Consider the following 13,997-nt stretch of genomic DNA (forward strand, 5'->3'; position numbering starts at 1 on the left):
GTTATATTTAGCTTGAAAACCAGTTCCATTTCTTTTTTCGATTCTTGAACAAAGTCCTTGTCTAACAAAATTTAAGTATTCAAACACCATCTCATTTTTTTCGAAAGTTCCTCCAAAGTTATGGTTAGACTGGTATGGTCTGAAATAACTCTTGGATGTATCTCAGTCTCTGTGAAAGAACTGGGAGAAGTGATAATGATGCAAAAAGATGGTAAATCTCCTGGACCAGATGGTTTGCCTGCAGAATTCTATAATTTTTTTTGTAGATTCTTTGTTGCCATCATTCAAACACCTTTTAGATACAATCCGTAATGAATCGGTGATTCCATCTTCATGGCAAGAAGCTATTATATCCTTGATCCCAAAAGAAGAATCGGATTTGAAAAATATTGTAAAAACTATATAGACTCATATCTCTCTTAAATGTGGACTATAATATTTTTGCAACAATTTTATCACAATGCTTAAAGAAAGTCCTGTCTGAAATTATACATCAAAATCAAGTGAGTTTTTCCCCAAGAAGATATCCGAAAAATAATGTTAGACCAATATGTAATATACTGGAATATTATGAAACCCATCCAGAGAAGCAATTAGCACTAGTCTTCTTAGATGCTGAGAAGGCCTTTGATAATGTCAGTTGGCAGTTCATGTTACAACAACTGAATATAATGGAATGTGGCGACAATTTTTTAAAGATGATCCAGTCTATATATTCTTATCAAAGTGCGAAGGTTGTTGTAAATGGGGAACTAACAGAACTAATTGACATTCAGAAGGGAACAAGGCAAGGTTGCCTTTATCCCCGTTGCTTTTTATTCTTACTTTGGAAATATTGAATAATCAAATCAGAGAAGATCCAGATATTAAAGATACATTGATTAGAAGGGAACAGCATAAACTGAGAGCATTTGTGGATAATCTTGTTTTTATACTAGAACAACCACTAGACTTTATTGATCATCTGATGAATAAACTGGAACAGTTTGGAGTGGTGGCAGGAATGAATATTAATTATAAGAAAACAAAATTTTAACCAAGAATATGACAACTGAGCAAACTCATCTCTTTCAACAAAAATCAGGATTTACCTTTGAGAAGAAAGTTAAATACCTTGGGGTTTATATCTTGAATAAATGTATTAAGGACAGATAATTATGATAAATTACTTAAAGAAATAAAAAAGGATCTTGAAACTTGAAAAGATCTAAACGTATCCCTAATCGGAAGAATCGCCTCAATAAAGATGAATATTCTTCTGAGACTGTTATTTTTATTTCAAACTATTCCAATTTTGCTGCCTAATAATTTCTTCCAAGAACTAAACAAACTGTTTATATTTGGCAGAACAAAAAAAAAAGAATTAATTTGAAAGCTTTACAAGATTTCAAAGAACCTGTGGACTTTGCACTACCAGATTGGCAATTATATTACAGAGCATGTGTACTGACCTGGGTGATAGGTCTACCAGATTGGCAATTATATTACAGAGCATGTGTACTGACCTGGGTGATAGAATGAATGTTGCTAAATGACAAAAGACTGTTGTCCTTAGAAGGACACGATCTCACTATGCGATGGCATTTATATCTATGCTACCAGAGATTAGAAGGCCATTCCTACTTTAAAAACCACCTGTTGCGGAAATACCTCTACTCAATGTGGGTCTGGTTGAAGTCGAAGGTATACCCAAAAATTCCGAGATGGGTTTAACCAGTGGAAGCTTTCATTCAACCAAAACTGCTAAATCCAAATATGATTTGGAGGTATGAGGATTTACTGGAACAAAATAATGAACTGGAATCTAAAGAAGATGATGATGATGAAGATATTGGATTTATATCCTGCCCTCCACTCCGAAGAGTCTCAGAGCAGCTCACAGTCTCCTTTACCTTCCTTCCCCAAAACAGACACCCTGTGAGGTGGGTGGGGCTGGAGAGGGCTCTCACAGCAGCTGCCCTTTCAAGGACAACCTCTACCAGAGCTATGGCTGGCCCAAGGCCATGCTAGCAAGTGCAAGTGGAGGAGTGGGGAATCAAACCCTGTTCTCCCAGATAAGAATCCGCATACTTAACCACTACACCAAACTGGCTCTTCACCAAAGATGAGCTAGAGTCGCTGAATATTACTATGAGCTGGTGGTTAGCTTCTCTACTCAACAATACGAGTTTGATAAGATAACAGGATCCCAAGAGAAACTGATTGCGAAGTTATATTCATACCTATTGCAAATGAAAATGCAAGACAAAACTATAAAAGATTATATGATTGAATGGGCAAAGAATATAGGCAACAATATTGGTATAGATGAGCGGGAGGCTTTATGGAAATTCAACATTGAATTAACTAAAGTGGTTACTTTTAAAGAGAATATTTACAAAATGTTTTATAGATGGTATGTAGTGCCTGAAAAATTGTCTAAAATCTATGTTAATGTATCTAACAAATGTTGGAAATGTATTTCACATACTGGAACTTTTTATCACATGTGATGGTCTTGTAATGTTATCAAAAGCTATTGGGAGATGGTACATGAGCTATTGTAGAAATTTTTTAAAATGCAAATTCAGTTTAAGTCTGAGTTATTCTTATTGCACATTTATCCTAGTAATTACTCAAAAGAGGCAAAACATTTAATGGCATATATTAATACAGCAGCAAGAATTTTGATTGCACAAAAATGGAAACACCAGGAACTGCCTACTAAACAAGAATTGATTGAAAAAGTATTAGAGGCAGCTGAAATGGATTATTTATCTTCTCTATTGAGAGGCAAGACTGTAGAAGATGCTAAAAAATATTGGGAACCACTATATGCTTGGCTTGAGTCTTCTGCATGAATCCCTCATTACGCTACCTGATGAAAATTCCGATTTTCAATTCTTGTATCTGTATCATGACTGACTCGGATGTATACAAACTAAGACTTACAGTATTTACTCTTTATCTCAATGTATCTTGAATCTTTTTGAAATATCTCTCCTGATTATGATATGCAGAATGTAGCATTTCCATATCCATTCTTATTTTCCCACTCCCTTTCTACCGTCCCTACCTCCTTCCCCTTTATTATAAAACTAATAATACTCTTTAAATCAGCAAAAAATATCAGCCCCAAGAGTTTGATCAGGTGAGTAATAGCACACTCCACATTTAAGTATCCCTCAGGACCCAGTATTTTCACCCTTATCACTTCTGTTGGGGAGTCAATTCCCCTGATGCTTTCTAACTAATTTGATTCTATGCCCTCTTTGATGTACAATGCCTGCCTATAGAGCTTGTACCCAGAAATGACTGTATCCCATAGATTTTCCCCATTCCATCATGTTTCTGAGATATTTACTAAATTGTCATTGAACACCAAACACCCCCATCTTGGCTTGGAGACTTTTAGCATTGGCATATAGCAAGGATGGCCAAACTTGCTTAATGTAAGAACCACACAGAAGAAACATCAGATATTTGAGAGCTGCAAGACATGAACAAATATTTACACATCTTTCTTAAAATTCTTAATACTTTCTTTGCACAGAAAGGTAAAATATGCACTTTACAACACAATCATGCTAGGAGACTTAAAAAAACCCAGAAGCTGGGAATAACAGTCCTCATAAGACCAGCATAGGGAAAGATTGGGGAATTATTTTCTGGCACCAGTGGGAGAAGGAAACATATGTACCATATAATCACTGACCACTATCATATAAATCATTGACCATTATGCATCTCTCTTTGCCTTGACACCAGGGTTAGTAAATATAGCTCCTATAAGATCTATGAAACTAAGGGAGAACCCTGTGCCACCCTCTTTAATTCCATCCCTCCTTCCAGTGGCTCCCTCAGCTCTTGTGCTGTCTTTTTCTAGTCTAGGTCTTCAAGTAACCTCTGTGGTGGAGAAGAACTTGCAAGCCTACCTATTTCCCCCTCCTTCCCTGTTTCACACATGGCAGAAATAGTCATCTACCTATGGACTGAGGTCCCAATGCTAAGCACACTTATTTGAGAGAAAGCCTGCACTAAGTCCTTCCTTACCTCTGGGAGCTGCACAGTATGTGTGAAAGAACCAAATATGTATTCCAAGCCGCAGTTTATATCCCACCCTCCCCACCAAAGCAGGCTCAGGGTGGCTCACAGATCAGTTGGCAATATAAAAACATCAATAATAAAACAGAAGCATATAATAACATAAAACAATAAAACATAAAAATTACAGTTGGTGCTATTTTACAGTTATATAGATAGATAACTAGGCAGGATCCAGGGGTATCTTCATGAGCACAGTTTACATCCGGTGGCCTAGATAATGTTTCCCGCAAGTAGTTTGTAAAATTGCTCCCTCGGTTTTTCCCTCAACAATTAAATGCAAGATGGAAAAGTGCAGTCTTGCAGGCCTTGTGGAATTTGGAAAGGTCCTGCAAGGTTCTAACCTCATCTGGGAGTTCATTCCACCAATAGGGTGTGGCTACTGAAAAAGCTCTGGCTCTAGTAGTTTGTTGCCTTGCCTCCTTTGGCCTGGGAATCGACAAAGGATTTTGCATTCCTGAACATAGTACCCTCTGGGGAACATGTGGAGAAAGGAGTCCCTAAGGTAGACAGATCCCAGGCCATGTAAGGCTTTAAAGGAAATAACTGGCACCTTGTAGCAAATCTAGTATGCAAGAGGCAGCCAGTGCAATGCTTTTAATCCAGGTTGCATATGCTCCCGTATGGAGAGCCCTAGGAACAGTCGAGCTGCCACATTCTGCACCACCTGCAGCTTCTGGATTTGAGGCAAGGGCAGCCCTGTGTAGAGGGCATTACAGTAGTCCAATCTTGAAGTGACCATAGCATGGATCACAGTTGCCAGGTCCCGACGCTCTAGGAAGGGGACCAACTGCTTTATCCGCTGAAGATGATAAAAGGCCAAGTTGGCAGCAGCTGCTATCTGGGCCTCCATTGTCAGTGAAGGGTCCAGTAGTACCCCCAGGCTTTTGACTTTTGGCACTTTCACCAACAGCGCCCCATCGAATGCCAGTAGGGGAAATTCCCCACCAGGACCACCGCAACTCAGGCAAAGGACCACCCTCTTTGTCAGATTCAGTTTCAGTTGACTCAGCCTGAGCCATCTCGCTACAACCTGCAATGCCAGGTCCAGATGTTCCAAGGCGCAGTCAGACCAGCCACCCATCAATAGATAGAGCTGGGTGTCATCTGCATACTGATGACACCCAAGTCCATAGCTCTGGGCAATCTGAGCAAGGGGGTGCATGTAGGTGTTAACATCAGGGGAAGCACTGCCCCTTGAGGCACACCACACACAAGTGGGTGTCTCCGGGACAATTACTCTCCTATCACCATCCGTTGTCCCCGGCCTTGGAGAAAAGAGGAGAGCCCTTGATGGGCAAACCCCTGAATCCCCATGTCAACGAGGCGGTGTGTTAGTAGATGATGGTCAACTGTGTCGAATGCAGGCAACAAGTCCATGAGTTTCCTTCTCCAGTAACCCTCGCCTCCCTTGGCCCCTTAGTCGCCACACATGGCCCTCAGTTGTCATTGTGCCCTCACTCCCAAGTTCTATTACACTCCTATCAATAATACCCTGAGTGTTTATGCAGTCATCACTTTGGACTGACTTGTCTCCAACCAACTCCTGTCAGCTTTTCCCTGAGGTTAGTTTAAAAGCCACTCTGACACCTTTTGGATATTTGTTGCTAGCAGCCTGATTCACTTTTGGTTCAGGTGGAGCCCATCTCTTTTGTACAGGTTTGGCTTGTGCCGGGAAGAATCTAACAAATCTAAACCATTCCTTATGGCATCACTTTCTCATACATGCATTGAGAGTACTTTTGAGTTGTCCACAATACCTACTTCCACCAAACAGGATGTTTTTAAAAAGGGACTGGGGACTGGGAATCTTCTTGGCCATGATATTAAAAGGCTTCTTTGTCTACATCTTGGGTAGAAAGTTCATCTGACTTCAGCGGCTTCAGGGTGTGGCTAGTATCATATTGCACCCTTGATATTGTGGGAAGAAAAAAGGAAAAAACTGGAAGCCGTTGAATTGAAAATATAAAACCAGCAGTTAATCTAATGTCTTTTTGATGCTAAATAATAATGCACAAATCTTTTTTTTTAACTGAAACTAAAGGGGGGAAATCTAGTATTCTTGTATTAACAATGCAGGAGATTGATTTCAGTGGACACATGAAGTAAAGAGTTAAAGTATGGCAAATCAGGGTAGTATTATCTACTGACTTTTCACAGGTTATTTTTTTCCCTCCTGTTGGTGAGTCCCTCTCTTTATCATCTTGATTCTGGTATTTACAGAATAGACAAACTACACAGGTGGCTCTCATCCATCAATTAGGTGGCACACTTAAGAGTGGTTTTTTAAAAACTATATGTATGTAAGACAATGGCATTTCTGTGTATTTTGCTTGGATGTGGGGGATGTAAAAGGAAGGTCAATAGGCCATTGGGGAACGGCCAACCCTGTTAAAAAGAATTGTGAAGCATGAGATTCTGATTGAAATTCTAAGTGGCCATAGATTGTGTGAGGGTAGAAATAAACGACAGAAACTACAGAAACGATATCTCTTTTTATTTTACAAGATGTTATGCAGAAGCTGGTCAAAAATTAACCAAACAATATCTTTATATGTAGTAGGGACGTGGAAGAGGGGAATTATGAGTTCAAAAGAAAACGTGCCATGCTAGTTTGTCTGTTCCTGATGAAATTCAGGACTTCTCCTCTTTCCACCAGGCCAGCTGTTGTGTCCCCCTCTCTGAGATGACCAGAGCGGCTCCAGGTTGCTGACAGCTCCAGCATCAAGTGCAGCATGGCCCGGCTCGTCCATGCCCTCTGGAGTCTCTGTATCACCACTGTCCTTGTTACGTCAGCCACACAAGGTAAGAGGAATTTGAGAGAGGCAACCCCTCAGCAGTGAAGCAATTCATGGTCTTTCATTGCACTGGCACAGTGAGAACTGGGAAGATCCAGGGAGGGAAAATCCCTTCCACATCCCAAATAGAAGCAGCAGAGCATTCTGTAATGCCTGGGATAAAATCTCCACCTCACACCGCTCAGAATAAACAGTTAAAGAATTTTTAGAACATTGTTTAAAATGTTTCTGTTGAGCATGTCAAAACATTTTCTAATTAAGTACCGAAAACAGAAGTACTTTATTTAGAAATGTGCAGTGCTTTGCAATTACAATTTCTATCCTTGTCTGACATATATAGGTGTATAACTGCATTGTATTTAATGTTATATCTTCTTAATCTATAGAGTGCACTGCTCCAAGAAGTACACAGGGAACCCCTCAGTATTGTGATTGGCTGTCTTTTGAGGTCACTGTGTCAACAAGTGAACATTAGGAACTGTGCAAGTAAAAGCAAGAAGAAAATTCACCTGAAGCTGCTACTTGTCTGAGAGAGTCAGTTGTGTCTATGGTGACTACATGAAGTCACTGTAGAAAGCACTTCCCTGCAGAATGTATCAGTTACGGTGTTGGCCTCTACTAAACCACATTTAAGTGACAGAGGAGTTGTGGTCTCCCACTAGGGATGTGCAAAACAAAAATTCGGAAATATTCGGATTTGGAAATATACGGGGACAAAATACTCAGAATACTGTATATTTCCGAATACCAGTATTCAGAAATAGCCAAATATACGAGAGATATACGGCTATTCCCGAATATGCCCCATTATACTCTATGGGCCATTGAACTCAGTGGAAAAATAGAGTATATTGGAAGCCACCTAGAAGGGAGGGGGTTTGAAGGAGCGCCCCCATATTTGCAGGGAACCTGCAGAGGACTCTCCCCTACAAAACCCCCAAGTTCCAAAAAGATTGGGCCAGGGGGTCCCATTCCAGAGGCACCCAAAGATCATGCCCCTATCCCACCATTATACTCTATGGGCCATTTAACTCAATGGCAACATCGGGCATAATCAAAGGCTGCTGGGGAACAGGGGGGTTGAAGGAGAGCCCCCAAAACTGCAGGGAACCTGTAGGGTACTCTCCCCTACAAAACCCCCAAGTCCCAAAAGGATTGGGCCAGGGGGTCCCTGTCTGTGGGTTCCCCAAAAGGCCCATTGCTACCAAAGCTGGGGAATGCCCAATTAGCCACTTCCTCCACTATAATTATAAGAGCCTCATTGCTCAGTGTTAAAGCTGCAGTACTGCAGTCCTAAGCTCTGCTCATGACCTGAGTTCGATCCCCGGTGGAAGCTGGGTTTTTAGGTAGCCTGCACGAGGTTGACTCAGCCTTCCATCCTTTAAGGTCGGTAAAAAGAGTACCCAGCTTTCTGGGGGGAAAGTGTAAATGACTGGGGAAGGCAATGGCAAACCACCCCATAAAAAGTCTGTCATGAAAACGTTGTGAAAGCAACATCACCCCAGAGTTGGAAACGACTGGTGCTTGCACAGGGGACCTTTCCTTTCCCACTATAATTGCCACTTCCTCCACTATAATTGCTGTGGGAAAAGTGGCTCTGGCCAGAAGGGGGTTTGAGGGAGAGCCCCCCAAACTGCTGTGCAGCTTCAGGGCACTGTCCCACACAAAACCCACAAGGCAAAAAAAAAAAAAAAATGGACCAGTGGGTCCAATTCCTGGGGCACCCAAAGCCAAACCTAACTTCAAATCAGAGAATCTCTATAGAACCCCAATGCACTAAATCCATCTATCTACTTTATATGCTCCCTGGCACCAATATAAACCCAGTTGCCAACTTCAGTGCCACACAAAACACAATCTGGTCAAGGTCTACTCTGCAGACCGGGTTGCAGCAAACCCAGATGCCAGCTCTCCAGCCCTGCCCCAAAGAACACGGGGAGACTTGGCCAAGCACAACAAGCATGCTGGCTCTGGGTCTCTCACCCAGGTGCCAGCTTCCCTGCCAAAGAACACACAATCTACAGATGCCAGATTTCCAGCCCTGTCCCAAACAACTCGAAGAGAGCTGGCCAAGCACACCAACCATGCTGGTCCTGGGTCTCTCACCCAGATGCCAGCTTCCCTGCCACAGAACACATCATCTACAGATGCCAGCTCTCCAGCCCTGCCCCAAACAACACAACTCTCAAACAAGAGAAGCGGTGCACCACACCTAGCTCCATATTTGTATCTGACACAAAGCAAGAAGCATTTAGACTTACCTCGAGCGATGGACAGTTGGCTGGTCTTTTTGGTGTAACCCAGGGTGCACCATGAGAAGGCAAGCCAGAGTCGCATCCCAAATGAGGAAGATCACTGGGAGGGCCTCAGATTGTGAGAGGCAGGGAATCATTCCTTCTCTCTCAGCTCAGCAGCAACACACCAGCTGCCACTGTCCCAGTTAGAGGGACCTCAGTCTAGGTATGGCTGCTGGCTGCCTGTCATCATCACTGGCACCTCCCTTTGCTGCGTGAGAAGTGGCCTGTGATGTGCCAACACTTCTGGAGCAGAATTCGGTACTCAAGGGTTGCAGCAAGATACCGACAATCATTGCTTTTCTTCTGACCCAGTGTGTCCTTAACCACGAGGTGGGGAAGGTGGCCCACGCAAGGAAGGCATTTTAGGCCCTGATGCTGGACAGCCGCCTTGATGTTGGAGCCACCATAAGTCACCACGAAGCCCATGGCGACGTTCCTGCCTACCCAGCCCTCTAACTGGCATGAAGGAGTGGCTCTGAGATTGTCCGCCATGTGCGGCGTATCGACTGCTTCAGCGTGCAGCAAGGCCCAGTGGTAGGTGGCTCAGCGGCCTTGGCCCTGCCTACTGCTAGTGCCACCTCCACCCTGCAGCTCACTGGGTTGCCACCAATACACAATCAGGGAGAGATACCCTTCAAATGCATGTGGGGAGCTCCAGAGATCTGCGGTGAAATGAACAGTCCCCCCAGCAGCACGGGACAAATGCTCCCTCACCACAGATCTGGTCACCCTGAAAACAAATGGCACAATGGTCCCACTAACGTTGGTTCTAGCAGGAACTTTGTACCAGGGCACCAGGCACTCAAGCAACCCAAGCACCCCAGGATTCTCAATCACAGAAAATGGAAGCTCATGGGTGACCGCCCTGGCAATCTTCCAGGCGATCATCCTCCTGCCGTTCCTCATTCCTCCCCTTGGCACACAGGTGCCACCCCCACCAAACATCTCAGCAGAGATGCCTGGAGTCCCTGCCCTGTCGCAGAACTCTCCTGGAGAGCTCTGGAAGTAGTTGCGGTGGGACGGACCTCCTGGCTGGGTGGTGCTGGCTGCTGGGGCACCTCAGCACCAGCCTGCTTCTCCCTCTTAAGAAGTACTGCCTGGTGGTGTTTCCGCAGGTGGTTCTGCATCCCCCCCAGAGTCAGGTGGGCAGGGTCCCACCCACTACTGATCTGGGCCCTGCACAGCTGGCACTGCGCATAGCGTGGATCCTCTGTAAGCCGGAAGTGCTTCCAGACTTCAGAGATGTACCATCAGCTTCGGTATCTGGAGCCACCTCCTGTGAAGTGCTCAGGGCAGACACATTGTGTCTTGGGGTGGCAGGAGGGTCTGGCCGCTGGGGGGAAGTGGGCGGAGATGGAGGCATCTTGTGTTTCTCCATCTCTTCCCCCTCCACCCCATACGGCCTCCCCTCCTGGCCATTCCCTGAAGGCCTGCTGGTGCCCGAAGGAACCGAAGAATCGGGCTGGTCCTCCTCAACCAGCTTCTCCTCCAGCTCCTGCACAACACTCTGCATCCTCCTTGGGGTGATCATTTTGGACAGAAAACTGTCCCAAAAGCTTCAAGGAGGACTGCTCTTGCTGCCCCTCCTCCGGCTGCTGAGGCCAAGTGACATCAGCTGGAAGAGAGACTGCTCGAGCAGCAGACCCCTGCTCAGTGCCAGCACCTAATGGCACCTCTGCTGGGGTCACCCCAGCAGCAGTCTCGATGAAGGGCCCAAGGCGAGCCTTTTTCATCACACTCCGGCCAGAGGTCAGAGTGCTGGAAGGTGGCTGTGGAGTGGCCCTATGCACAGGTGTGGGGAAAACCGTGGTCCTCCCTCTCCCCTCCACCCCTCTAGTCTTCTCCCTGGCCTTGCCCCCAGGGCCCCTCTTCTGCTGCCTGTCACTCATGTCTCCCTTGGGCAGTCTCACACAACTTGAAGTGAAAGTGGTTTTTTTACAAACCTAACTCACACTGCGCTGGACCCTGAACCAACAGGTGGCCTGACTTCTTTTTAAAAACCCTCCCACCAAAACTTGTTTTGTTTTTGTTTTGTCCCTAACCTGTCCTTTTTTGGGTTGGGTAGTAATAGTCGGGTAAAGTTTAGGAGACTAGGTGATCCTGCCTCTACCTGGCTACAGTTTTTAAAAGGCTACCTTGAGATGAGGGCAATCGTTGTTATATCCTTCTAGTTAAATTTCTCCTAACTAGATCCTGGGACAAACTAGATTTCGTTGCAAACTAGAAATTAGGTGTCCCCTATGACTAGAGACAAGCTGTGGTTTACCCTATGGAAATCTAAGGATGCACCGCCTTTCAGTGGTTGAAAGCAAGATGCACTGCAACCCTAGTCTCTTTAAAAGGAAGCCTGATGTGGCCTAGTCAGTCACGCTGCCTTTTTTAAGAAACCTGACCTGCAGTCTTTTTAAATTGCCACTATCTGGCCTAGTTGAGTTTAATAAAAACTGAAGCCCTAAACTGGATTAAGTGTTTTTAAATTTGAAAAAACACAATCCCTAAAAACACCCTTATTAGTGGGGCAGCCTATTTACTGGCCCTAGCCAAACCGAAAATACCCTCAGACTCCAAAAATAACTCTATAAAAACAGGAAAGTGACCCAACCCACGCACCAACTCCCTCACACCAACCAGGGTGAAATAAAAAAAACCAAAACCTAACTGTGAAACCCTTAACTTTTAACAAAGGAACGTAGGCCAAACCAAGCCCTCCCCCCCCAAGAACCAGGAAAAGGGACAACAGAACAGGAAGCAAGACCAACAGCAACAAATCAACCAAATGTAACTGAGAAATCCAACAGATCAAACTATAAAACCCTGAACTTTTAACAATAAAAATTAGGCCAAACTGACCCCCCCACCCCCAAGAAACAGAAACAGAAGGAAAAAGGAACAGCAGCAACCCAACACAGCAGCAACAAATCAGAGAATCCTTTTAAAACACTAAAAAAAACCTCCAAGAAATTCAAGCCACCCAAATCAGGAAAATTAAAAGAACAATGTACTTTTAAAAGTCCTTTTAATGAAGTAAGCTATTGGGCAACCCCCCTGCCCCCCCCATCCCAGGACTCCACCCCTTAGCCGCCCTGAGCCTGCTTCGGCAAGGAGGGCGGGATATAAATAAAACGATTATGATGATGATGACCCCACACAGAACCCCCTAACACTAACCCCAAATAAACCACCCACCCAAATCTGGATAAGTAAAGGGACTGAGTCTTAAAAAGTCTTTTTACTTTTATCCTAACTAAAAAGAAAAACAAGAACCCCAAGTCTTACCTTTTAGATGTGTTCTCCAGGCAGGCCAGGCAAGACTGAGACAGAGAGCAGGAGCAGCAGCTGAAGCCAGTGCAGCTCACACAGTCTCTCTCTCTCAGTCACAGCAGTCCAACAGCAGCAATGCAGTCCAGCCAGGCAGACTCCTTAAAAAGGTTCTCTGGCCCTACACAGAGCAGTTTCAAAAAATACCACTGCTCTGTGATTGGCCAGAGAACAGTGCTTACTTGGATACCCAAGGAAACAAAAGAACAACAATGTTGCTGGCTGGGATTAGGCCAGCCATCAGCAATACAACAGCCCTGCAAAGATGCATGCATTTGCAAATGCAATGCATTTTGCAAATGCATGCTTTGGATTGGCTGCTGGGACTCCTCTCTCCCCCTCCCTCCCTGATCCCAGAGAGGCTAGGGGAGACGCGGGAAAAGGCTTCCGAAGGCGGGAAAGGAGGCAAGCAGCTTCCCTGAGGCTGCAAAAGCTCCTTTCCCACCTTTCCCTTTGACTTCCTAATACTTCTGAATACTGATTCGGAGGTATTCAGGGGAGACCTATAAGGCTCCCGTTTAATGATAAAAAAATGGATTCGGAAGTATTCGGCGCTGAATACTTCTGTATCAGGGGGTATTCGGGGATTGCCGAATACTTCCGTATCAGGGGGTATTCAGGGATTTATTCGGTTTGACCAAATCGAATGCACATTCCTATCTCCCACTGCTGTTCATGTGTAAGAGTAAACTTTAATGCCTGCCTGTTAACAGCAAAAATTCAGGAAAAAGCTTTTCAGAAGCATCCTGGGAACATGCAGATGTTAAAACAGCTGACCTGCTAGGAAAATAGATCCAAGTGGGCAGCCGTGTTGGTCTGAAGCAGTAGAACAAAGTAGGAGTCAAGTTCACCTTTAAGACCAACAAAGTTTTATTCAGAATGTAAGTTTTTGTATGCATGCATACTTCTTCAGATGAGGGGACAGGGGACAGTGGGCTGAAATACTTGTAATTGGTGGGTTAAGAGTATAAAATGATACAAAGTTAGGATCAAATGGTGAAATAGTGTAATAAATTGGAAGACCATTTGGTCTGGATAGCAATAAAAGTTGCCTGTTAATTGCTGTTGCTGCAAGTTTAGGTAAAGCAAAAGGACACATATTTTCTAGTGATGTTCTTGTCTACCTAATTTACTTTTTAACATCATTCTATACATTATAAACGTCATTCTAGTTTGCCATTAGAAAAAAAGAATACATACAATGAAAATGGGTTAGGCATATGTAATAAGATAAACAGCCAATATCCATTATTTGAGTATGTCAATATAAAACATTATTCTGATACACTATTCTAAAAGAGAAATACATTGGAATACTGTGGATGTATAGCTATACTCAATGAGCGTGGGTTTAGCATATGTAATGAGATAAAGAACCAATAGTCCTGTTCAGTCCTCGGGAGGTGTTTGTTCCAAGTTTCATAATAATTTGTAATTCAGCAATTTCTCTCTCCATTCTGTTCTTGAAGTTCCTTTGCAGTAAAACAGCTCCTTTGAGGTC

The 13,997-nt window shown here is 44.0% G+C and overlaps 1 protein-coding gene across 4 annotated transcripts in view; it reads left to right on the forward strand.

Annotated features, from left to right (window-relative positions):
* Positions 1–6,725: 6,725 nt before the first annotated feature.
* Positions 6,726–13,997, forward strand: part of ADGRL1 (adhesion G protein-coupled receptor L1) — a 151,442-nt gene continuing 144,170 nt past the window's right edge. For all 4 annotated transcript variants that reach the window (XM_060240699.1, XM_060240701.1, XM_060240700.1 and 1 more), the window contains exon 1: positions 6,726–6,888. In XM_060240699.1, coding sequence (XP_060096682.1) covers positions 6,819–6,888 — 70 coding nt within the window. In that variant the 5' untranslated portion in view covers positions 6,726–6,818. The remainder of the gene's footprint in view (positions 6,889–13,997) is intronic.

The sequence above is a fragment of the Heteronotia binoei genome, chromosome 5 (genome assembly GCF_032191835.1).
Source record: "Heteronotia binoei isolate CCM8104 ecotype False Entrance Well chromosome 5, APGP_CSIRO_Hbin_v1, whole genome shotgun sequence".
Lineage (NCBI taxonomy): Eukaryota > Metazoa > Chordata > Lepidosauria > Squamata > Gekkonidae > Heteronotia > Heteronotia binoei.